Here is a 23,713-nt window from a genome sequence, read left to right on the forward strand (position 1 = left end):
ATATAGGCTTACCCCTGAGCTCTCTCTTCTGGTCACCTGCTTAACCATTCTCAAGTTCCTTCACCAATACTACACTTTAAAAAAAAAATCATTACACCTTTGCAGTACTTTTCAAACAGTTTTATTATGATTGAAATAGTTAACTGTACATATTAAAAATGTACATACACCCATGAAACCATCAACACAATCAAAATAATAAAAATATCCATCACCCTTTGAAATTTCCTCATGCACCTTTTCAATCCCTCCCTCCACCCATCTCCCTGCTCTCTTTCTCCAGCAACTACTGATCTGCTTTCAGTGACTGTGAATTAATTCTCATTTTCTAGAACTTCACATAAATGAAATCATAAAATATGTACTTGTTTTTGTCTGGTTTCTTTCACCCAGGGTAAGTATTTTGAGATTCATCTATTCTCTTGTTTGTAGCAATTTATTTTTATTTGTGAGAAGTATTCCAGTGTATAGATATACTAATTTGTTTATTTCTTCATCTGCTGATGGATATTTGTATTGTTTCCAGTTTGGGGCCATTACAAATAAAGCTGCTATAAGTAAGTCTTTGTTTAAAAATTGAGATATAATTGACATTCAACATTATACTAATATTAGGCACACAATATGATGCAATGTTTGTCCATATTGTCAAATGATCACCACATTAAGTCCATGCATAGCTGCAGATCTTTTTTCTTGTGCTGAAAACTTTTAAGACATACCCTTAACAACTTTCAAATATACGATATCATTCACTATAGTCACCATGCTGTACATTACAAACCCATGGTTTATTTTATAACTGTAAGTTTGTATCTTTTGATTCTCTTCAACCATTTCTCCCACTCCTCAAATCAAGAACCCATTACTATGAGTTTGAGTTGTTTTCTTCTTAGATTTCACATATAAGTAAGCACATCTGGTATCTGTCTTTCTCCATTTGACTTAGCAGACAGGGTCCACCCAAGTTGTCATAAATGGCAAGAATTCTTTCTTTTTAATGGCTGAAGCGTATTCCATTGTCTATATGCATACACACATGTACATATATACACATATATAGATTTTCTTTATCCAGTCATTTATTAAAAGACGCTTAAGTTGCTTCAATGTCTTGACTATAATAATGCTGCAACAAACATGGGGGTGAGTATATTTTTTCCAGTTAGCATTTTCACTTCCTTCAGATAAACATCCAGAAATAGAATTGCTGGATCATATGGTAGGCCTATTTTTAAAAAGGCATATACACTTCAAGAGTACAGCATTATACTTCAACATCTAACTACAAAGTGAGCACCATCACAAATTAAGTTACCATTCATCACCATACAGTTGGCCCCTTTTCCCTCCAGTAACCACTAATCTGATCTCTGTATCTAGGAGTTTGTTTTTTACTTTTTATGATTCCACATACTAGTGAAATCATAAGCGTTTTGTCTTTCTCCAACTTACTTCACCTAACATAATACCTTCAAGGAATGTCCATCCATGTTGTTGCAAATAGCAGGATTTCATTCTTTTGTATATGTAAGTCACATCTTTATCCATTCACCCACTGATATACATGTATGCTGTTTCAATATCTTGACTACGATAAATAATGGTACAATGAACACAGGGGTGCATGTACCTTTTCAAATTAGTGTTTTCATGCTCTTCAGATAAATACCCAGGAATGTAGTAGCTGGGTCACACAGGTGTACTAATTTTTTGAGAATCCCCCATACTGTTTTCCATAGTGGCTGCACCAAGTTACATTCCCACTGACAGTGCACAAGATCTCTCTCTTCTCCACACCCTTGCCAACACTTGCTATTTCTTATCTTTTTGGTAACAGCATTTCTAACAGGTGTGAGATAACAGTTCACTGTGGTTTTGATTTGCATTACCCTGCCTGATGATTAGTGATATGGGATATCTTTTCAGAAATTCCCTCATGGTCCAGCGGTTAGGACTCCATATTTTCACGGCTGAGAGGCTAGGTTCAATCCTGGTTGGGGAATTAAGATCCCTCAAGCCACATAGCTCAGCAAAAAAAAAAAGACTAAAAAAAACAAAACAAACCCCAAACCATCTTTTCATGTACCTGTTGTCCATCTGAATGTCTTCTTTGGAAAAACATCCATTTAGATCCACTGCCCATTTTAAAATTACTTTTTTTTTTTTTTTTTGCTATTCAGTTGTTATGAGTTCTTTATAGTATAACCTCTTATCAATATATTATTTGTAAACATTTTCCTCATTCTGGAAGTTGCCTTTTTATTTAGTTGATGGTTTCTTTTGTGGTGTAATATAAACATGTAAGTCTTCATGCTTTCACTTCTCTTAGGTAAGTATCTAGGAGTGAGAGGTTTCAGTTGTAAATGAAGTGAACATTTAACTTTGTAAGAAATGGCTGAATGTTTTTCCAAAGTTGTTCTGCCACTTTATATTTCTCCCAGTAATGTATGAAGATTTCAGTTCTTTTACATCTTTGCGAAGACTTGATATGTTCAGTCATTCTAATTTTAGCTCTTCTATGTATGCAGTAGTATTTCACTATGATTTTAATTTGTAATGACAAATGATGTTGAGATCTTTTATGTGCTTTCCATTTATATATTTTCTGATGAAGTATCTACTTAAATAATTTATCTATCTAAATTTTTTATTATCTTATGATTAAAAGTTCTTTATATTTTGTGGATACAAGTTTTTTACTAGTTTATGATTTATAAATATTTTCTCCCAGTCTGTGGCTTTTCCTCTCATTCTCTTAACAGTTATCTTTTACAGAGCAAAGTTTTTTTTTTTAATTCTAACAAAATCCAATTCACTTTTCTTTTATGTATTGTGCTTTTGGTGTCACAGCTCAGAAATCTTGGCCTAAACAAAGTCACAATTATTTTCTCCTGTTAATTCAGTAAGTTTTACAGTTTGAGGTTTTATATTTAGATCTATGATTGATTTTGAGATTATTTTGTATATGGTGCCAAGCATGGATCAGAGCTCCATTTTTTTGCATATGGATACCCAATTTTACTCTTTTGTCATAGCTGATTTAGCTGATTAAGAACCTTTATTATTCCTCATAAAGTTGAGTAAATTTTACCAGTTCCTTACAAAAATGCTACTGCAATTTTAACTGTGACTACAATAAATTTAGAGATCTGGGAATAATCAACAAGAGTATGTTTCTCCAATTATTTCACTGATACTATCTTGCTGAAGTCACCAAAGTCATCTCCATGTTGGTTTTTCTAATGGAATTTTAATCATGATCACAAATGCAGTCACTCCCTCTCAATGAAACACTCTTTTGACTTGACTTCCAAGATTCTATACACCAGAGGCCAACAAACTTTTTCTGTTAAGGGAGCCAGATAGCAATTTTGGGCTTTGTGGATCATACTGTTTCTGTGGAAATGACTCAACTATGCCACTGTAGTATGAAAACAGCCAAAGAGAAGATGTAGATGAGTTAAGTTTGGTAGTATTCCAATAAAAGTTTATTTACAAAAAAAGAGTGGGTCAGATCTGGCCCCTGTGAGCCATAGGTTGATAACTTTTGTTCTACATTCACTTTGTTTTCATCCTACCTTATTGGAAACTTGTCTCTTATGCTTGTTGTTTCTTCTCTCTTTAACTTTTAGCATTGGAGTGCCCCAAAAGACTCAATCATTGACTCTTCTGCTATGCATGTGCATTCAGTTGCTCAGTCATGTCTGACTCTTTGCAACCCCATAGACTACAGCCTGCCAGGCTCCTCTGTCCCTAAGATTTCCCAGGCAAGAATACTCGAATGAGTAGCCATTTCCTTCTCCATTTCTTCTTCTATATATATAATCAATTTCTTGGTGATTTTATTCAATATCATGATTGCAAATATTTTATCTATATTAATGGCTCCCAAATTTGTATCTCCAGCCCAGACCACTTTCTGAACTACAGATCTTAATCCGGTGTCTTATTAACATCTACACTTGGATATCTTTCAGATATTTCAATGAATAATGATATGTACGTGCTCAGTAGTGTCTGACACTGCAGTCCCATGGACTGTGGCCCGCCAGGTTCCTCTGTCTATGGAATTTTCCAGGCAAGAATACTGGAGTGGGTTGCCATTTCTTACTCCAGATCTTCCTGACCCAGTTAATACTTGCCCAAAATGAAACACCTAATCTTTTTTCACAAATCTTGTTTTTTTCAACATTACAATTGATGGCAACAAGATCCTTTCACCTGCTCAGGTCAAAACCCTTGGGATTTATGCCTGACTCTTTTCTTTCACCTCATTTCAATCCATCAGGAAATCTAGGAGATCTATTAAAATATACCCAGAATTTTGCCACTTCTCACCACCATTACTACTGCCACTCTGGTATAAGCCACTCTCATCTCTTACCCAGAATGATATGCAAGAAACTTTTAGTTGGAATCCCTGCATTCATCTTTGCCACCATGACCTATTCTCAGCATAATAGCCAGAATGATGTCTTTAAAACTTAAAATCAGATCCTATCACTACTCTTCCCAAAACCGTCTAATGGCTCTGCATTTTATTCAGGGCAAAATCCAGTCCTTAAAAATGGCTTATATAATCTGGCATCTACGCTCCTCTGCCATATCATTTCTATGACTTTTTCTCCTACTACTCCCCACTTATAATCACTTTGCTCCTGACTCCTAAAACACAGCAGATGAGAACCTGTCTCAGGAACATTGCATTAGCAGTCTCCTCTGCTTGGAAAGCTCATCCCTTAGATATCTGCAGGGCTCGATTCTCAGATCCTTCATGTTGGTTCAACTATCACTTCCTTAGCTGGACCTTCCCTGATCTCAGGACTTAAAATTGCAACATGGTTGTTCTAGCTTTCCTCTCTCCCTTTTTTGCCTTATCTTTCTCCATATTACTTATCACCTTCTAATTTATTTTTAAATTGTGTTTATTATATGTCTCTCACCTACAGAAAGTTAAGCTCCCCCAGGGCAGTGACAGTCCCCAAAGGAAATAATGATGTACTTTTATATATGTTTGAGGAAGATTTATTTATAAACGAACTGTTTACAAAACTGTATGTGTAAAGTAACTCACATGGATAGTAGCAGATAAGATGTTGCTACCCCAGATATGAAGATGGGAGGGAAGCTCTTATCCAAACAGGAAGGAAAGAGCTGTACAGAGGTCACCCTGAGAGAAACTTTGAGGGACGCCGCATGAGGCAATCTCTCAGGGACATAGTCAGGAAAATAAGTACTTGCCTTTGCTCTCTTCCCTCCTTCTGAGTTCTGGTCAGGGCCCCCCATTGGCTGAACCAACCATAAGTCAGAGGGTACAGGAGCCATTTCAGGTGGTTCATACAGGTTATTCTTCCCAGAGAAGGCTGAGAGCATCAAGAAGGGCTGAGAGTGCATCTAAAATTATAAACAGATGATGAGGTAGGCATTTTTTTTGCTTTGGTTCGTGGCTGTATCCTACTTGTGCTAAGTCTACAATAAACATGTGTCTAGGTCTTTGTTCAAGAGAGAGGAAATGATCAATTAATGCCAGTTGCTGATGATAGAATGAATAAAACAAGAATTGAGAACTGACCTTGAGACTTTCCAAGCAGAGGTCAACAGTAACTGGGACAAGAAGGGTTTTAGTGGAGTGGCTGGGATTAAATTCTGACTGAGGCCTGTATGAGAGAGAATGGGTACGGAGAAGAGACAGAAAATACAGAAACTTCCTAGGACAAGGACGAGCAGAATAGTGGTACTGAAGCTTGAGGCTGGGGTTCAAGAAAAAATTTTTTAAGATGGGAAATATTTCAGAATGCTGAATGCTATTGAGAACAACCCAGTGAACAGAGAGGACAAAATATTTGGCAAAGAAGAGGAGAATTGTAGGAGCAAAGTCCCTGAATAGCTAAGAGGGTTAGACTGAGTCAAACAGTAACTTGGGATATGATCAAAGTAGCTTTACATGGTACCAGAAAAAAAAAAAAAGGGCTATTCAATAAATGATGGAAGCAAACTGTCACCTTATTAAAAAAAATATATATATCTCCTGCTCATATAATAAACAAAAATAAATTCTAGATGGAAGAAAGGCCCAAACATAAAAAGCAAAACATCAATATTCAGAGGAAAATGTACACAAGAACATCTTTATGACTTTGGAGTAGAAGAGAATTTCTTAAAAAGCTATAAATGCAAGCTTAATAAAGGAAAAGATTTTTTTTTAATGAATACACTAAAAATAAAGCCCCAAACTATAGGTTTATCATAGAATTCAAAGACAAACTACGTACTGGAAAAAGGCAGTTGCATCACAGATAACCAACACAGGAGTAATGGCAAGAGTATATAAAGAATCAGTAAGAAAAGCCAGATAGCCCAACAGAGCAAGGTGAACAAAGGATATGAGCACACATTCATAATGGAAAACTGTAATGACCATAAACATGACAGGATGATCCACCTCATCAGGAATCCAGAAATGCAGATTAAAACAATGTGATACTTTTTCATCTTCATCAGTTTGACAAAAGTGAGAAAAGTCATACATAACAACAGTGAGGATATGGAGAAAAGGAATCTTGCACATGTTACTGGAGTATCAATTGGTAAAGTTACTAAATTCCTAGAAGACTAGAATATGTACATACATTATGCCTAACAGTTCTGCTTCTTGGTATATATTCAGATAAACTTTTACATTGGTGCAAGAATCCATGTGCCAGCTTTTTCAGCAAATTTGTTTGCAATATCAAAAAAAAAACCACGAAACAATGCTATTGCTTATCAAGAGACATGGATAAATAAACTAGCTTATTGTTACAACGGAATAAGACATAAAAGTGAAATACCTAGATATATATCCAACAATATAGATACATCTCAAAACTTAATGTGTGGTAAAAAGTAAGCTGCAGAATATACGGGGCATAAACACTATTCATTTGCATTTTAAAGCCACAGAACAAAACTACATATTGTTCTGAACACACACACATTTAATAAAAGTATAAAATAAGTACGGGAATGAGATCCACCAGCTATAAGTTATCTCTGAAATGAGACAGGAAAATAAAAGACTCGGAAGGAAGGAGGGGAATTCCTTGGTGGCTCAGTGGTAAAGAATCTACCTGCCGATGCAGGAGACACAGGTTTGACCCCTGATCCAGAAAGACCTGCTACGCTGCGGAGCAGCTAAGCCGGTGTGCCACGACTACTGAGCCTGCGCTCTAGGGCCCGGGGGCTGCAACTGCTGAAGCCAGTGTGCCCCAGAGACCCTGCTCCACAAAAAGAGAAGCCACCCCAAAGAGAAGCCCACTCACTGAGACTAGAGAGGAGCTTCCCCTCGCCCCAACTAGAGAAAAGCCCATGCTCTGGCAAGGAAGACCCAGTGCAACTAAAATATTTTTTTTTTAAAAAAGAAGATATTTGTTAAACATGACAAAACGTAACATTGTTAAACATGGGAATCAGGTTTACGAGTCTGATGTACCAGTTCCTGATATTTTAAATATTTAATAATTTAAAATTTTAAATAAAAAATCACTCGTAGCTTGGGTATTACTGTTCTTTAAAATTATGTATTAAAATAAACATTGTAAAAAATATATAAACATGCAGGAGTTATCAGAATAAAAGTCCTCAATTTACTAGCCCCTTTCTCCAAATCTGTTTCCTCCCAGACTAAATACTAACATTTAGCATGTATTACTTCTATATATTTATAGATATATATGCACAAATATGTGCAAAAATAGTTCTTTTGTATTTAAGTGTATTCACAGAGAATATAAATTCTGTAACTTACTTCTTTCACATGATATATATATTTATTTACATACATATATATTTTTTACATCACACTTTTCAACCTCTGCATAATATCCCAGACTATGAATGAGCCACATTTTCTTTCACTGTTCCCCTAGTTTTGAAAATATAGGCTATTTTCAATTAAAAAAAAATTATATACAATGCTAATGAAATTTCTGTACATATACCTAACTATAAATTTATTAGTATTCTTGTGAGCCACTGGGATATAGACTGAAGAATATGGTTATTTTAAATTCTGATGTCAATTTCCCTTTCAAAAAGGCTCTATAAGTTAATTCCTTCCTGAAATATATGAGAGTGCCCATTTTCTCATATGCTTATCACCTTTACTTATACTGCCTATGACCAATTTAACTTTTGCAACTTTGATGAAAAAACTGTTTCTTTTTTTTTAACCTATATTTCTCTGATTATTAAATGGGCTAGTGATGGTCTTATATCTTTTGCTGAGTTATAACAGCATGTTATATCTTACCTATCTTAAATATTACATAGATGGTAAATACTTTCTCTAAATTTTATAGTAGTTTTCACGGAATACAAAAGTTCTATATTTTTATGTACACATATCTGTCAATCTGTTGGAACTGTGATAGATTACATTTTAACGAATAGTCGTCTCCACAATTTTCAACTGTCCCATCTAGGAATACAAGTATGTCTTTCATTTTTAAATTCTATATATTTTTCAAAGTTGCTTATTTTATAATTTTGTTTGCTATTATAAACAGGATCTTTTTTCCATTTCACTTCTCATAGGTTACTCCTCATATATAGTAAAGTTAATTTTGTATTTCTCTACTTTCATTTTAGAAAATTCTGCTTAAGAATTGGAATTTTCATTTCTTTGTTGACCTATGGCTTTGTGCTTACAGGGAAATGATTGTTATTCTACCTATTCTTATTACTTTGCATTTTTTTGGACATTGTACCAGTGTTAAAATATGCAACTGCAGGCAAAACGAGGACCAAGTTAAACACAATTAGACTCAAGTCTTTATTTCAGTGTTCTGAACCAAATGTTATGCAAGCTCTCTCTCCTATTTCCCTTACTTCAAATCTTTAGTGAAGGATTCTTCCTCACACATGCCTGCCAAATCTGATTCTCCTGCCACACACCCTTTCTAACTTCTGCCAATGGATTGTTCTACAAAGTCCTGCTGGGCCTCTGAGCCTAGATATCTGCAATTAGAGTTTGTACCATCTTCTTTCAATAGGTTTCAACAGTCAAAGTGAAATGTTAGATGTGGGTAATTCCCTTTGGGAACACAGGAAGTTTTTTTTAAACTAAATAAAAGAGATTTAATTAAATTTGACAATGTACCATAGAGAAGTCAGGCACTAAGATACTCATTATTCTCAAAATTTACTCCCTAGAGTACTGACAATCTTTGTTTCACAACAGGCCAAAATCTCATAAATTGTTTGAACTCATCTAATAAAACTATTACATAATGTTAAAATTCATTTGAAATAATAAATACATGCTATTTAAGGATAGGGTGCCAAATCTTTAAAAATTTTATGACAGTGAAACCTATTGTTGATATCCTGGTATATTACAAATGAAATTTATGGCATAGTCTTAAGGCTCAAAGGCATAATGCACACACACACACACACACACACACACACACATATACACACACAATATATAAATACACACACATATGTAATACATATACATATATATGATGAATATATTATACACATATAGTATATGTCTTAAAATGTCTAAGCTACTAGCTTTAATAAACATTTGAATGATTATTTTAGTTTACATGTTGATTATTAATCTATTGTTCCTAATGATAACTACATTGCAAAAATAAAGAACTACATTTTGATGAGATATTTAAATTAACATGAGTGAAGAACAGAACAAAGGAATTCAGATTAAAGAAAAAAGCTAGATAGAAACTTCTAAAAAATGTTAAATAATACTGAAACAATTAAAACATATAAACTACTTCAACTTTCCTCAATATATAAAATACAGATATTTAGAGAAATAATAATGGTAATAATAATAGTAAGTCAGAGAATTTACCAGTGATTGTATTATGAAGACGTTCAGCATCTTCTTAAAAGGGCAAATCTAAAATGTGAAGCAACTTTTACTTTTATGTAGTTTTAATTTCCACACACACAATAAGAAATATGTATGAGAGATAAAAAATTATGTAACAAATCTTCTGACCTATATAATTCATTTCAAATACTAACTAATCTTCAAATTATTAGGTAATATTAAGGGTAGTCTCTGGTTTACTGTTAAGTGTACAATATCACAATAATTTCAACAATTTACCTACTAAAATTAAATAATTTTTAAATATGACATTTATATTCAGTATGGCTATACCAATATGTTTTTGCCAACAAACAAAGCATTTTGCATTGAGACTTGTAAAAATTAAAAACCCTGTGTCATCAAATGGGAGAACTGACCAGTGAATGAAGAGAACACTGTTCAATGAGCAAATAGAATGGTAAAGATGTACAGATAAAAGAGAAGCAAGAATATTAAATAAAATTCTGTAGTTCCTACCATTAGATGGTAGAATTCCAAGTTGTTTTGTGATACTGTCAGTCTTGTCAGGAATGAAACATGATGAAGAAAAAAAAGCCATTTGGATCTTATTGATTACAATGAAGAGGATGCAGCCATATATTATATTTTCACAATAAGGTCTAGCTGTAGTCTAAGTGTAGCTAATTCTACTAAGCCTATATTATATAGTTTGATCAAGGGCCACTATTTCCTTAAGAAATCAGGATTTCTTTATTTCATTTATCATACATGATTTTGACATTTTATTCATCTATCTTCAGAAGGCTGATTCAAAGTTTTCTTTTAGGAACACAGAGATATACACTGTCTTTAAAATGAAACTGTATTATTGTTTGTTAGCTACAGAAATAATTTCAGTCTTTTAGGAAACAAAGGCTACCTTTTATGGAGTGTTGGCACAACTGTGACTTTTAGACTCATTTAATCTTTTGGGAGACTAAACACTAATTTAATCTAGTAATTTTAATCTAATAGTTTCAGTTCACATGGGAAAAAAGCCACCAACCTGTCAAAACACTTCATTCTCAAATAGCCATGATAAAACCAAAATACTCATCAAGGTCAAAGAGAAGTGAATATAACTCCCTAGTCATTTATTTCCACTTTATGCAGTTTGATTTTCAATGAGAATGAAATGTCTTCTTACCTAATGTTCTTTAGAAATACTTAACTATGTTCCACAGTTTTTAGCAATGTCCTTTCAACATGAAAGCTAATTATGAAACTATAATTCACTAATTTTTAATATGCCATTTTAGAGAAAATTATCTGCATTTCCAGGAGTTTGGTTAGAGTTGTATATTTTAAAATTAAAAAATGACAAAGACTTATAATTTTATTTTAGTAAAAGTCATTGCTTCTGAGTTGGTGCATCACAATATGGCACATTTTCTATAAGAAGGTCTTTCCTAGGGACCAATTCTGAAAGAAAAACAAAGAGAGTATTTATTTATCATCATTGAAATTAAATTCAAATAAACTCTTCTCCCCCCTAAAATTTATAACAGTAAAATATCTAGTTTTAAGATAAATCTTCCCAGTGATATTTTATTTCAGTACCACCTTAGAAGGTAACTGAAATAAAATATCACTGGGAAGATTTATCTTAAAACTAGATATTTTATAGTTTAATAGGATTCTCATTTCAGGTTATACAAAAACATACACGACCAACTTAACACTTTATCATTATTAAATATAATTAAATAACAACAAAACACCTTGTCAGTAGCAGAGTACAGATTAATAATAATTAAAACTATCAATTGGAAAACTATAGTACCAACACTATAAAAAGCAAGACGACTTTTCTAATGTAAAGATCTCAGGGAATTCCCTGTCAGTCCAGCGGCTGGGACTCTGCACTTCCAGCTGCAGGGTGCCACTCCCCTGCCTGGTCGAACTAAGATCCCACACGCAACTGCAAATTGTACAGAACTGTGGCTCTCAACCGGAGGTGTTCTGGGTGGTCACAGTAACTGAGGAGCGCCGCTGGAAGTTAGCGGGGAGGAGCAAGATATGTGTGGGACAGGCCGTGGAGTGAAGAACTACCTGTTCAAAATGACAGTAGTGCCCAACTGGGAAACACTGTTCAACAACAACCATGATGATGATGACAACAAATGCTGAGCCCCAGGTAAGACATCCTGCTGAAGTCAACTGAGGTAAAGCTCATAAGATACAAAACTTTTAGAAGAGCTGAATTAAGTGGAATCAAGTGAACTGTTGTAATCAAAGATGCTCACACCACATTCTATGAAGTAACTTGCTTATATTCTTCAAAAACAGCAAGGTCATGAAAGACAAAGAAAGACCAAGGAACCGCTCCTGATTAAAGGAAGACTAAAAAACATGATGATTAAACGCCATTTGTGTGATCCTCAACTGGTTCTTAGACCACAGAACTATCCAATCAATTTTTTTTTTGTTTCCTGCTATAAAGGATACTGTTAAGACAAACAGAAAAATCTGAATAAACGAACTGAATCAACATTAATATACTGACTTTGATAACTATATTGTTGTTATGTAAAAGAACGTCTTTGCAATTTTAGGAAATACACAAAGAAGTATTTTAAAGAAATATACTCTGAAGTATTTCTCCAGCTATAAACTCAAGCAGGCTATTATGATCTGAAAAATGCTCATTTGGGGGCAGGGGAACACATTATGTCTGCCATTTACCTTCAGAAACTTCAGGGAAAAAATGAGGAAGAGATGATAAAGCAAATGTGATAAACTGTTAGAATTTGTAGAATCTGGATAAAGGAAATTAACATATTCAACTTTTCTTGTATCTTTTCTATAAATTTGAATCTTTAAAAAACTCTTATAATGAATTCAACTCGAAAGGAAAACTGAAATTCTCACAAAAAAGAGAAGTGATCTGACTCAAGAAAATGCTCTTATGAGCCACATGGTAAATCTGGCTTACTGAAATGAGAAGCCGTTAAACAAGTATTATTTAACCATTTTTTTATATCTCACTTGCTGCTTCCAAATCTTTGGAGGTTTCATCAGAGTATATTATAGTTTAGGTTTTAACTTATTAACAATAACAGTAAATTGTTTCACTTATCAAACATATAGGTGCTTACTTTTTCCTAGGCATTACATCAAGAAAGGAAGACACAGAGATGAAGACATAATAGTCACCTCAGTACAGCATAGTGACTGCAGTTAATAACACTGTATTGCATATTTGAAAGTTGCTTAAGAGAGTCTTAAAAGTCCCCACCATGAGAAAAAAATTTTGTTAGTATGTATGGGGATAGATTAACTCAATTTATTGAGGTGATCATTTCAAAATATATATAAATATAGAACCATTATGTTCTATGCCTGAAACTAATATAATGCTACATGTTAACTATACCTCAATTAAAAAAAAAAGCCTCCTCAGCTTCAAATAGTTCACAAGCTAGTGGAAAAGACAGATTAACCAAAAGTCCAACAAAAAATGGTTTAAGTAAGAGATTTAATTTTCTCACATATCAGGAAATACAGATTAAGGCAACCCGAGGCTAAAGCAGGTCCTTAGTACCACCAAGGACCCAGGCTTTTCTTCTTCCTGTCCTGCTACTCTTCATGTGTGGTGTCTGTCTTCAATGCTGCTGTCACATCACCTCTGCATTCCAGGCAGAAAGAGGTGAAAAGGGCAAAAACCAGAGTGCTAGCTTGGCCTATGCCTTTTTAACTGTAAAACAGTAGCTTTATTGGAAGGAACATTCAGCGGACAGCTGCCTGCACTGGCCAGAAAGGTGTCACATGGTCTGAAAAATCACTCCCCACCTCCTTGCCTGTCACAATGTACTCTGAAAACAGTTTTTCAGTTAGTAAGAAAGAACAGATACTGGAGAGGCAACAAGCCTACCACCCTTTTGGCTGCACAACATGAATATACACCCTTCTTCCCATACACAGAAAGCTATATCCATTTGCTACCTGACCCCTAGGGACTCATCCAGGTTCAAAACCAGGATCTCCAGATGATGTGCTAGCCTTTCCATTAGGTCCAGCTGTGGTTCACATGGCAGCTACCTACTGGACCACAGTAAAGAACAAACAGGATACAGCCATAAAAATCTGGAATGGAAAATTCATGGCAGTTACTGCTCCACAGCAAATCCTAAATCCTTTTGGACAGGAAGAGCAAGAGCTCCTTGCTCATGGCAAAGCAATAAACTCCAGTCAGCCAAACTGGTAATAGCTCATCCTGTTTTCTGGGAGACCCAAAGACCCTCTATTATCCACTGTCCTTCAAGGCTCCTGGTCTGTCCTCTAGGGGATCCAGACGTGGGGATATTAGGGAAAATGCTCCTCTTTGATGTCTGGAAGTTTTCAGTTTATGTCCTGTTGATATGAGTTAAGGGATCAGGATGGCCTTTAAGAGCAGAAGAGACCTAAGCTAAGCTTGGGGTTTCTGGCAATATAATTTATTCAAAAATTTTATAAGCTACACATCTTTTTTCTCCCAGTCATTTCCATGTACAAGTAGCCACAGGCAAACGTCCTGACAATTACTAAGTATGAATATTTTCATCCTTTGGCAAGGGTCTCTATGTTGTCCCACCTCCCTAACCCTTAGTTTAATTGACAAGTCTTAACACAATGAAAATCTATAGGTTCAGGTGAATAAATGCACCCTATTTCTGATCTTTGTCTGGCAAATGAGAAAGATTTGGGATGCTGACTTATTTCATATTAGAGCTAAGAGGTCTCTTGCTTGTGCTGGCTTTAGTTTTAGTGGATAATAGCAGCTGGCATTTTTTTAGGCCTGCAAGGCTCTAAATTGTAGGACCCTCAATCAATTAGAGTTCAGGATGTAGCAAGAAATGTCCCTTAGCAAAGCTGTACTTCTTTCCATCTTTCCTTCACAGACTGACTAGCTTAATCTGCATTAATCCTCTTTTTCAATATTTTGCTGAAAGTAGAAGGAAATAACGAGCACATACTGACATTCTGATTACACCTCTTATTGCTGTAGCTGTACTCCCAAGAAACAGGAAGTGGTATGTTCACCACCACATAACAAGGGCCACCAGCTTAAGGCCTGTGATGGTCAGGTCCATGTGAACAACACTCTCCCCAACCCCTGCTTTCATTTCATATTTTATGTTGTGTAATCTCAGGTATCTCACTTCTTGGCAACAACTTCTATTGCTCTTAGTTAAAAGTAACAAAAGCTGACTGGCTAATTAGGCAGAAAAGACATTTATTAACAGTTTATTGGTCTAACTCAAGGAATTACTCTGAGGGCTTAAGAATCAGGCAGGCTTGAGGCTAAGCTTCCAGGAACACTGCCCAAAGCAATACCAGGAACTGCCCTGATGATGAAAACTGCCACTGCCTACGGGGCACTAGAAAAAGCTACACCATTTCTATGCTCATGGAGCACAACACACTATATTTAGGATGTTAGCGGAAACTCAGCTTTACTACATCTGCTCCTGCTACCCCAATGACACTTCTGGAACAGTAACCTGACTCTGCAACCACTGACGCTAACTCTTGCCAGAAAAATGGGTTCTGTGCCAAGCCTCTTTTCTCAAGCTCATTTAGGAATATGAGTAATGTAGTGTGCTACATATCCATGCCTGAGCTGCAAAGGAAACTAAGGAAATGAATATTCTAGATTCTGTTTTGGGAATTTAGAACTCATAGAGATGGAAATCCCTGAAATACAACACGGTTATTTAAAAACTGGTAAATCCAAAATACAATATATTAAAAGGATCATACACCTTGATCAAAAGGGATTTACTACAGAGATGCATAGATTTTTCAATACCCACAAATATATCAATGTGAAATACCACATTAATAAAATGAAGAATAAGAATCATATGATCATGTCCATAGATACCAAAAAAGCATTTGACAAAATCCAACATTCATTTATGACAAAAATCTCTCAACAAAGTGAGTAAAGAGGGAATAAACCTCAACATAATAAAGGCCATATATGACAAGCTAACATCATACTCAATGGTGAAAACCCAAAAGCTTTCCCTCCAAAATCCGGAACGAGACAAGGATGCCTACTCACCACTTTTATTCAATACAATTTTGCAAGTCCTAGCCAGAGTAAACAGGCAAAAAAAAGAAATAGAGGCAACCAAATTGGAAACAAGTAAAACTGTCACTAGTTGAAGATGACATGACATAACACATAGAAAATCTTAAATATTCCACCAAAAACTGTTAGAAGTAATAAATTTGGTAAAGTTATGAGATAACAAAAACAATACCAAAAAAATCTGTTGCATTTCTATATACTAATAATGAACAGAATAAATATCAGAAAGGGAAATTAAGAAAAACATTCTATTTACATACATATGGATAAAACATCTAGGGATAAATTTAACCAAGGAGGTGAAAGATTATCAACCTGAAAACTATAAGAAACTGATGAAACAAACTGAAAACACAACTAAATGGAAAGATACTGTGTTTTCATGGATTGGAAGGATTAATATTGTTATTGAAATGTCCACACTACCCAAACCAATCTACATATCGTATGCCATTCCTATCAAAATTTCAGTGACATTTTCCATAGAAACAGAAAAAACAATCCTAAAATGTGAGACTCAAAGACTCTAAATAGCCAAAACAAATCTTTAGAAAGAACAAGGTTGGTGACATCACACTTCTTGTTTCAGACTTTACTACAAATTAATCACAAACAAAACAGTATGGTATTGGCATTAAAAACAGACATATAGATCAATGGAGCAGAACAGAGGGTCTAGCAATAAATCCACACATACATAGTCAATTAATTTACACCAGAGGAGTAAGGAATATGCAATGGGGAAAGAAGAGTCTCTTCAATGAAGAGGGCTGGGGAAACTGGACAGTCACATGCAGAAGCATGAAACCAGTCACTTCCCCTCGTTCATCTTTATACCACTTCAGAATGCGTTCTTCACTCAACTTTAGCTTTATAAAAAAGCACCACTGTTTTCTGGAAGGCGTTCATGAAATGAATGTTGTCATAGCTAGAGTAACTTTTTAAAACAGATTAAAGAATCAAATTTGTTCTATCTTGAACCCACAGGCATAAAGTAGAAAAAAGAGATCCATATATAACTTAACAGAAAGAAGGAGGTCATTATTAAGGCAATATAGCATTATATTCTATAACCATGTAAGAGTCAAAATTTTCAATCCTGTGGAAAAATTAAATATACAGAAAGCCAAAAGAAAAAAAACAAAATTTAAACTAATATTATCATACTTGAAACTAGGCTTCTGAAATATAGTTATCAAATTTAGTTATCTGAAATTATCTAAAATTTTATTCATATAATAAAGATAACATTTTGCTATAATTGCTATAGTACACAGAAACTCTAAAGATTATTATTAAGATTAAAGCTAATGAGTATAAATTTTCAATTTAGGATTAACCATGTTTATTGCCCTTAGAAATATTACTTAGATCAAATAATTTCTGATGATGCTCATAAACTAAAAATAACTTTGAAAGCTGTATAGGAATTATAGTACTAGACATTCAGATTTACTGATGCTGTTTAGTTGTTAAGTTGTATCCAAATCTTTTGTGACCCCATGGACTGTAGTCCTCCAGGATCATCTGTCCATGGGATTTCTCAGGCAATAATACTGGAGTAGGCTGCCATTTCCTTCTCCAAAGAGTCTTCCCAACCCAGAGATCAAACATCTGCACTCGCAGGCGGATTCTTTACCACTGAACTACCAGGGAAGCCCATTCAGATTTATAAAGCTGTAGTAATCAAGACATTATGGTAGCGATACAAGGACAGAAAAGCAAACTAACTGAAGAAATTATGAAGTCAAGGAACAGATGCACAAATATATATTATTTGATTTTATGCTAAAGGTGACCCTATAGTGCAGGGGGGAAAGAGTGGTCTTTTCAATAAATAATGCTGGTTCAACTGAATATTCAGATATTAAAAAAAATACATCCTGATTCCTATCTTATTCCATATTAAAAAAATCAACTCTAGTTGATACAATCAATGAAAAATATCAAACAATAAAGCTTTTGGAAGAGAGCACAGGAAAATCACTTCAAGACCTTGCTTGAGACGGGCAAAATTTTGTTAAACAAGACTCAGAAAAGTATTAACCATAAAAGAAGAAAGAGATTAAACTGGACTACATTAAAATTAAGAACTTCATATCAAAAGATAAAAACAGCAAAACAAGGGACTCCCCTGGTGGTCAGTGTTTAAAACTTCCTGCCGCCAACGCAGGGTGTGCAGGTTCTATCCCTGGTCGGGGAGTTAAGATCCCACATGCCATGTGGTGTGGCCAAAAGATAAAAAACAGATAACAAAAATAAAAAATAAATAGCAAAATGAAAAAGCTAAAAGTAGATTCTTATAACATATATACATCCAACAAAGGATTTATATTCATAACATATAAAGAATTCCTTCAAATCAATAATAAAGAGGCAGATAACCTCTTAGAAAAATGAACAAAAGACCTGAACAGTCACTTCTTAAAAGAGAATATCCAAATGACAATTGAACACCGAAAAAGTGCTAGTACTTCGTTAATTACCAGAGAAATGCTATTTAAAGTCACAATGTAGTACCATTATACAACCACCAGAAATGCTAAAATTAAGAGATGCCTAGTATCAAGAGCTGGTGAGGATATAAAGCAACTTGAGTTCTCAGACACTGCTCCTGGAAATGTAAATTAGCCTAGTTACTTTGGAAAGCTGGTCAGCAGTACCTATTAAAGCTGAATACACATATACCATATGACACGGACATTTCACTCATATAATATTCAAAGAAATGCTGCTATATCCAATAATAAAGATGAATGGCACAAAGAGAGAGAAAGAAGCTAGAGAATAGAGAAATCCTATATGATTACAGTTTATTATATTGGGTTAAAAACTGATACTGTTGAAAGTCAAGACTGGTTATACTTGCGGGGAAGGGCTGACTGGAGGGGCATGAGTGGTCTTTGGGGATAGCAGTAGCATTAATATAACTTGATGTGGAGATTGGTTACATAGGTATTTTAGTTTGTGAAAATTCACTGAGCTGTTATTATAAACTGTGCACTTTTCTGTTTTTATGTGGTTTGTATCTTTGTTATTGTCCCCTCAAATACTTTAAGGAATGAAAACCAAGTATTATATAAAATGAGATTCTACCAAAGCCCCACCAGGAGTCTGGAGGTATAACAGAGGATCCTCAACTATAGTCCCATTTTGTGTAATCCCAAGTCTTCTAAATGAAAATAACTTGAATCACAGAAGAAAAGATAAACAGAGTTAGTCTAGGTAGGTGACAAATTATACTATGAAAATTAAGAATGCCAAATAAATTATTACAAAAACAGTCCTACAGGCAAACCTCTCATATATTGCAGGTTTGGTACCAGATGACTACAATAAAGTATCTCAATAAAGCAAATCACACAAATTTTTTGGTTTCCTGAACCATGTAAGAGTTATGCTTACACTATACTAATAGTCTACTGAATGTCTAATAGCATTATGTCCAAATACCTTAATTTAAAAATACTTTATTATAATATACTAACCATATTCTGAGACTTCAGCAAGTTGTATTAGTAACATCAAAGAGCACTGATCATGGATTACTATAATAAATACAGTTAATAAGGAAAAAGTTTGAAATACTCCAAGAATTGCCAAAATGCTACTCTGAGACACAAGTGAACAAATGCTGTTGGAAAAATGGCACCAGTAGACTTGCTTGACTTGCCTGCTTGACAGTTTGTAATAAATGCATTCTCTGGGAAGTACAATAAATTGAAGTATGCCTGTACTGTCTTTGTAACTAAAGTTGTGCAATACAACCAGTGGTTAAGATTAATTTTAGTATGTGCTGCCGAAGCGAGCACAATGGTTAAGATTAAAAAGAAAAAACAACAAAAGAAAAAGAAAAATGTCCAGTAAAGCCAAGTTTCATAATTCAGCACTTTTAAATACAGCCTTACAAATGTCTACAATATATACCACACTGGCAAAATCAAACTGTTTTACTAATTAGCATTAAGAGCACTGTAATTGCTCAATAGTTTAAAATATATTGCAAGCAACATTCTTTTTTACTATTACTTACTCAGCGTATTGTGGTCTGTGTGAATACCTTGTATAACAGATGTTCTGAGTATCAATTCAACATCAGAGCCTATTTTTATCAGCTGTTAAGAAAACAAACAAAAAGAATAAATCTGCGTGTTTTTTAAATGGTTCACATTAATGTACCGTTTTTAAAAACTACAGGTTTACTGCTACAATTTCTTTTTAGGTGATACTTGCTTTTAACTTTTTATTTTGTGGCTGTGCTTTGCAGCTTGTGAGATCTTAGTTCCCCACCAGGGATCAAACCCACATCCCCAAAAGTGGAAGTGTGGAGCCTAACCACCGGACTGACAGGGAATTCCCTTGCCTCTAACTTTCTGTAACCATTCCAAGTTTATAGAAAGCTTAGATATGCATATACTTTTACCTTTTATCTATCCATTCCATATTTTGATCCAGAACAGATTTGGAATACTTTTGTTGTAATATATATTTTACATTTAAAATATGCAGTTTTCTTGTTATTCTTTTGAGTGCGTCTGAATCTTTCTTACACTACAGAGTTGGATGTTCTGAACACTAGTAAAAGCACTGCATTAGGAGTCAGAATACTTGGACTCCAACTCTGGCTCTATCATTGAGTATGTGGCCTTGGGTTTCAGACCTCATCATCACAAAATGAAAAACAGTGATTCTCAGAGCTGTGGATCCTTGGGAGGATCTTGAGACCCTTTCAGGGGACCCATAAAGTCAAAATTATTTTCATAATATTAGAGCCATCTGTATTGTTTGAGCTCTGAGCAGTAGAGCTTTTTCTTTGGAAAACCATTTCTACTTGAATGAACCACTGACAGACAAACTCTGATTATTCAGACTTGGGTAACTGGCAGATGTTTTCTTGAAGATGAGTGATATGAGTACCTCACTTCAAGAAAACAACTGACAGCCATTTGCTGACAATGACAAAATTTAAGCTTTTAAGCAAAAATCACAATTCTGGAGAACTTTTATCTGTCATTTTAAGTCTGACAGATTCCCAATACTTCAAGATTTTTCTGATGAGATGGATATTAACAGATGCAATTTAAAAATATTACATACTGAACTATGTCAATATTTGGAAGGTCTGCATTACTTGGTAAACTTATGTTTTTCAAATCATTAGTGCATGATGTTACAAAACCATGTATGGGTAAAAGACCCACTCAACGGGAAAAACATTAAAATCTATTGATCTACTAAATGAAGACATGAGGGCATATGAAAGAATTTCCTAGAAAGAAGCAACAGCATTAATGGCCTCACACAAGAAAGTTCTTGGCAAATTAAAGTACCCTCAAAGAAGGTACTAAGCTGGACAGTTAAGAAGTGTGTGGTGAGTTGAGGTGGGAAGTTAACAGGAGTCAGATGATGCAATATTAAAGGTCATGGCAGGCAGAGACTTTAGATTTTACGTTGAATGGGATGAGGAGCCATGGAAGTTGTGAACAGAGTAGTATGGGATATGCCTTTTTAAAAGGCTCACTGTCCTTTAAGTATCAAGACTAGGCTGCAGGGAGTTAGAGCAGAAGCAACAACAGCTGCTAGGAGGCTGTTGTAAAAATCCAGTGAGAAATGATGGTGGCTTGAACTAGGAAATGGTAATGGGAAGATAAGAAATGGTCAAATTCTGGATATATTTTGAAGGTTAAATCAACAGGATTTGCTGTCAGATTGGATGTAAATGTGAGAGAAGGAAACTAGTCACAAAAGAGAATACCAAGGTTTTTGGTCTGAACATAAAAAGGAGGGAGCTGCCATTAACTGACACAGAGAATGCTGGGCAAAGCCTCACCTCTTGACAGACCTGAGAAGGGGCTTAGTAGGGTAGAGAAAGAAAAACAGTGAGCCTTCTCACTCACTGGCGGTGCATAAACTGAGCTGAGGTTTAGGTTTAAGGTTGGAAACAAAGCTAGATCAGAAACAAGGGATTAGGGGAGAAGGGAGGGGAAAGGCAGGATGTGGTTCTGTATGAGACCTCGAACTCCCCGCCCCCCGCCCCAAGGAGATAAACACATACATCCATCCATTGGTCTAACAGATAACAGAGATCCACACTGCAACTAACCTTTAGAAATTTACCACTTGTTTAGATATGGTATCAAAGAATATTCACAATTACTTGAAAAGGATAACGTATACACTACCATCTTCCAACTATGTATCTATATAAGGCTGAATTTTCTTCATATAACTCAGTCTAAAAAACATATGGCATCAGGTTGAATAAGGAAGCAGATATAAGAATTTAGCTAAGTCCTATTGAGCCAGACATTACAGATATTTGCAAAAACATAAAATAATGCCATTCTTCTCACTATATATTTCTGAAAATAGTTATTTTTCATGAAGACTATATATGTTAGCATGTAATAAACATATCAATTTGAATTATTTAATTAACATATTTAAAAAATTTCTCAGTTTTAAATTTTATTATGGTAAATATTGATAGGCATAACATACATACAACACCTTTTGGAGTCTTCAGTTTTTTAGAAGGTAAAGTGGTCTTGAGATCAAAAAGTTTGAGAACTGCTGGTCGAAAGGTCACCTAGGATCCCTTTCAGTGACAAGACTTCATCACAATATATGATAATGTAACTAATTACCTATAAATTACTAAATATTTAATATATTTAATAAATACCTACAAATTAGTAAATAATATATGAAACTAAAAAATATATACATATATGTACACATGTGTGTATGTGTATATATATATACACATACATATAACAAGTATCTAATTTCAAGAGGGCTTAATGTTAGTGCTCTATATGTGAAATTAATCTGGAGATCATAGTCCACTTTTCCAGTTTAGTTGGTATAAACAGACTGCAACCAAATATTTTTAAAATCATGACTTCAAAATTTAGAGACACAGGCATATCTGAAGAGATAGTGTGGGTTCAGTTCCAGACCACCACAATAAAACAAATATCACAATAAAGTGAGTCACATGAATTTTTGGTTTCTAACTGTCTATAAAAGTTATGGAACCAGGATCACACATGCCCTGGGGCAGCTAAGCCTGTGCTCTGCAACAAAAGATCCCACAAGTAAAACCTGACGCAGCTAAATAAATAAAACAATATTCATACCTTACTTAAAAAACACTTATTATTAAAAAACACTAACCAGCGTCTGACAATGCAGGGTTGCCCCAAACCTTCAATTTGTATAACACACAGACTGTGAAGTGCAAATAAAGCAAAGTACAATAAAATGAGGTATACATGTATCATATTGTTAACAATCAGTTTTCCGAATAGCAAAATAGTACAAACCTTGGCATACACCTTTAAACTTCTTTTCAAGACATGACTTCATGATAACGTCATTTTAACTGCTCATGGATAAAAATTACACAGCCCCCATTTGTCCTATCATAAGATTAGGTTAAATCCTGTTTTATGTTAAAGGGAAAGAAATCCTTAGGCTATCTCATTTTGTCTCATCAGTGTATTATAGATATTTACTACTTCAAAAATAGCATTTTCTCTACTAAGTATAAAAGTATTTGCATAAAATTTTTTATTTCAATATGTGGAAATTCTATTCAACATGGAAGAATTTCTCTACACTGTACCTTCCTCTTTACTAAACCAATTCTTGGAATCTTACTTAACCCAGCAAATAATTTTTCATTTTCTTCCTAAGGGTCCTTTCCCCTACACTTATACAAAGTTAGCTCCAGGAAC

The 23,713-nt window shown here is 34.6% G+C and overlaps 1 protein-coding gene across 1 annotated transcript in view; it reads right to left on the bottom strand.

The window, feature by feature from the left end:
• Positions 1–215: 215 nt before the first annotated feature.
• The window catches only part of LYRM7 (LYR motif containing 7), a 32,334-nt gene continuing 8,836 nt past the window's right edge, over positions 216–23,713 (bottom strand). Inside the window, exons 4-5 of the mRNA XM_065918165.1 lie at positions 20,005–20,086; positions 216–11,314 (exon numbers count right to left, since the gene is read on the bottom strand). Of these exons, the coding sequence (XP_065774237.1) occupies positions 11,244–11,314; positions 20,005–20,086 (153 nt within the window). The 3' untranslated portion in view covers positions 216–11,243. The remainder of the gene's footprint in view (positions 11,315–20,004; positions 20,087–23,713) is intronic.

This window comes from Muntiacus reevesi, chromosome 1, assembly GCF_963930625.1.
Source record: "Muntiacus reevesi chromosome 1, mMunRee1.1, whole genome shotgun sequence".
NCBI lineage: Eukaryota > Metazoa > Chordata > Mammalia > Artiodactyla > Cervidae > Muntiacus > Muntiacus reevesi.